General features: G+C 36.0%; 1 protein-coding gene across 1 annotated transcript in view; it reads right to left on the bottom strand.

The window, feature by feature from the left end:
- Positions 1-872: 872 nt before the first annotated feature.
- SETD9 (SET domain containing 9) overlaps positions 873-1,618 on the bottom strand; it is a 19,904-nt gene continuing 19,158 nt past the window's right edge. The window contains exon 7 of the mRNA XM_019518257.1: positions 873-1,242. Coding sequence (XP_019373802.1) covers positions 1,155-1,242 — 88 coding nt within the window. The 3' untranslated portion in view covers positions 873-1,154. The remainder of the gene's footprint in view (positions 1,243-1,618) is intronic.

The raw sequence follows: 1,618 nt of genomic DNA on the forward strand, positions 1-1,618 counted from the left end.
CCTTGGGATGGGCAATCAGCTCTGCTACTTGCTCGGATCTCTTGTTGTAATCAACAATTTTTGCCAGGCACCTTCAAAGTGATTCCTGATGCAATCCATGGCTCTATCCTTTGGCTGTCACTGGTGTAGACATATCCATACTAGCTCATGTAATCTAGCTCATGTAACAAGTCAGTGAAGACACAATGTCATTCTTCAGTGAGGATTAGCCACTGGACTAAGTACTAACACTCATGTTGATGTGATTTTTCATATACACAATTTTCTGACACATTATTTGGACATTTTAAATTCACTAAAAAAACTACAGAAAAAATTTCACCCATAGATGCATTTAGTAGTCTTTGCCTCCAGACTCCAAGCAAATCTCAAACTTTAATTTCATTTAATATTTAATTAATCTTGTTCAAATCGCATCTAGTCTGGTAAGATCAGTACTTACTCTTAAGCCATTGTTCCCACACAACACTTAGCTAGGATCAGTTCTGTTACTTAAATTAGAACTCTAAATAAAATCTATGCAAAATACCTCACAAAGTTACTGAGTTTTTCTTTTCTTTTTTTAAGTAAGCACGTAGAGTGAATAGAACTAAGCAACAAGAGACATTTTTTCCTACAATGCAATGCTCCACTAATGTGATCAAACTGCACCAGCAATTATAATAAGAGTGCTGTGGATGAGATACAAACAAACAAACAAACAAACAAAAAACCTCCACGAATCCCAGCCAGTGATGCTTTATTGAAAGAAGATGAATTTTTTTTTCCCAAACAAACTGTGTCCATTAGAGTAAGAACTACAGACTGGCCAAATACTTAAAAGTGGATCACAATGATGGGCAAATAGACTAAATAAAAGTTGAAACAGCACATTTAAAAATCAGATTTTTATTCTGATGTGATATTGTGCAGTTACCTGAAAATCAATTAAAATTGCAATAGCCTAAATCTGGAAACTTAGCGATGAAAACCATTTCAAACCTTTATTACTACATCAAAATATGAAGCGTACTTACATAAAAATATAGCTTTATAATCCATTTTAATTAGAAAACTCAGCTTTCCATTATATACAGATGCAAAGGAAGGTGCCAAGTGTACACAAAATAAATAGCTGTATGATGAAGGATCCTTTAGTCTGTGGTTCTACTGATTCAGTTGACAATGGTGTAGTAATTAGAAAACAGCTCTTCTCCTTGCTTGATGTCTCTGAGAGCAATAAGAACCACACATCTCAAGGGGCTGCCAAAAATGGGGGAGAAAACATGGAATGTCCACTTACTTATTAATTTCATCATATGAAGATACACATGAAATAGGTATGAGACCTATATAGCATATAGTATATAGCAGAGTCTGGAAATATTTTGATACTGTAAAAATAAGGTTGAAATATACATGCTCAATTACAGGTAATGATCATGTCTTTTAAATCTATGGGGGGACAGGCAGTAATAGATGGAAAGCAGAACAAATTCAGCAGGGAACACAGGGTAGGGAGCAGAAAGCAGAGCAGCAAATTGGGCAGGGAGTAGACAGTTGGGTGGCTGAAAGGGCAGAGGAATGGGATGAGTGGCATTTGGGGTGGGGCTAATTTGTGACACTGGCCAAAATGTTT

This window comes from Gavialis gangeticus, unplaced genomic scaffold (genome assembly GCF_001723915.1).
Source record: "Gavialis gangeticus isolate Ggan-Ray unplaced genomic scaffold, GavGan_comp1, whole genome shotgun sequence".
In the NCBI taxonomy this organism is placed as follows: Eukaryota; Metazoa; Chordata; order Crocodylia; family Gavialidae; genus Gavialis; species Gavialis gangeticus.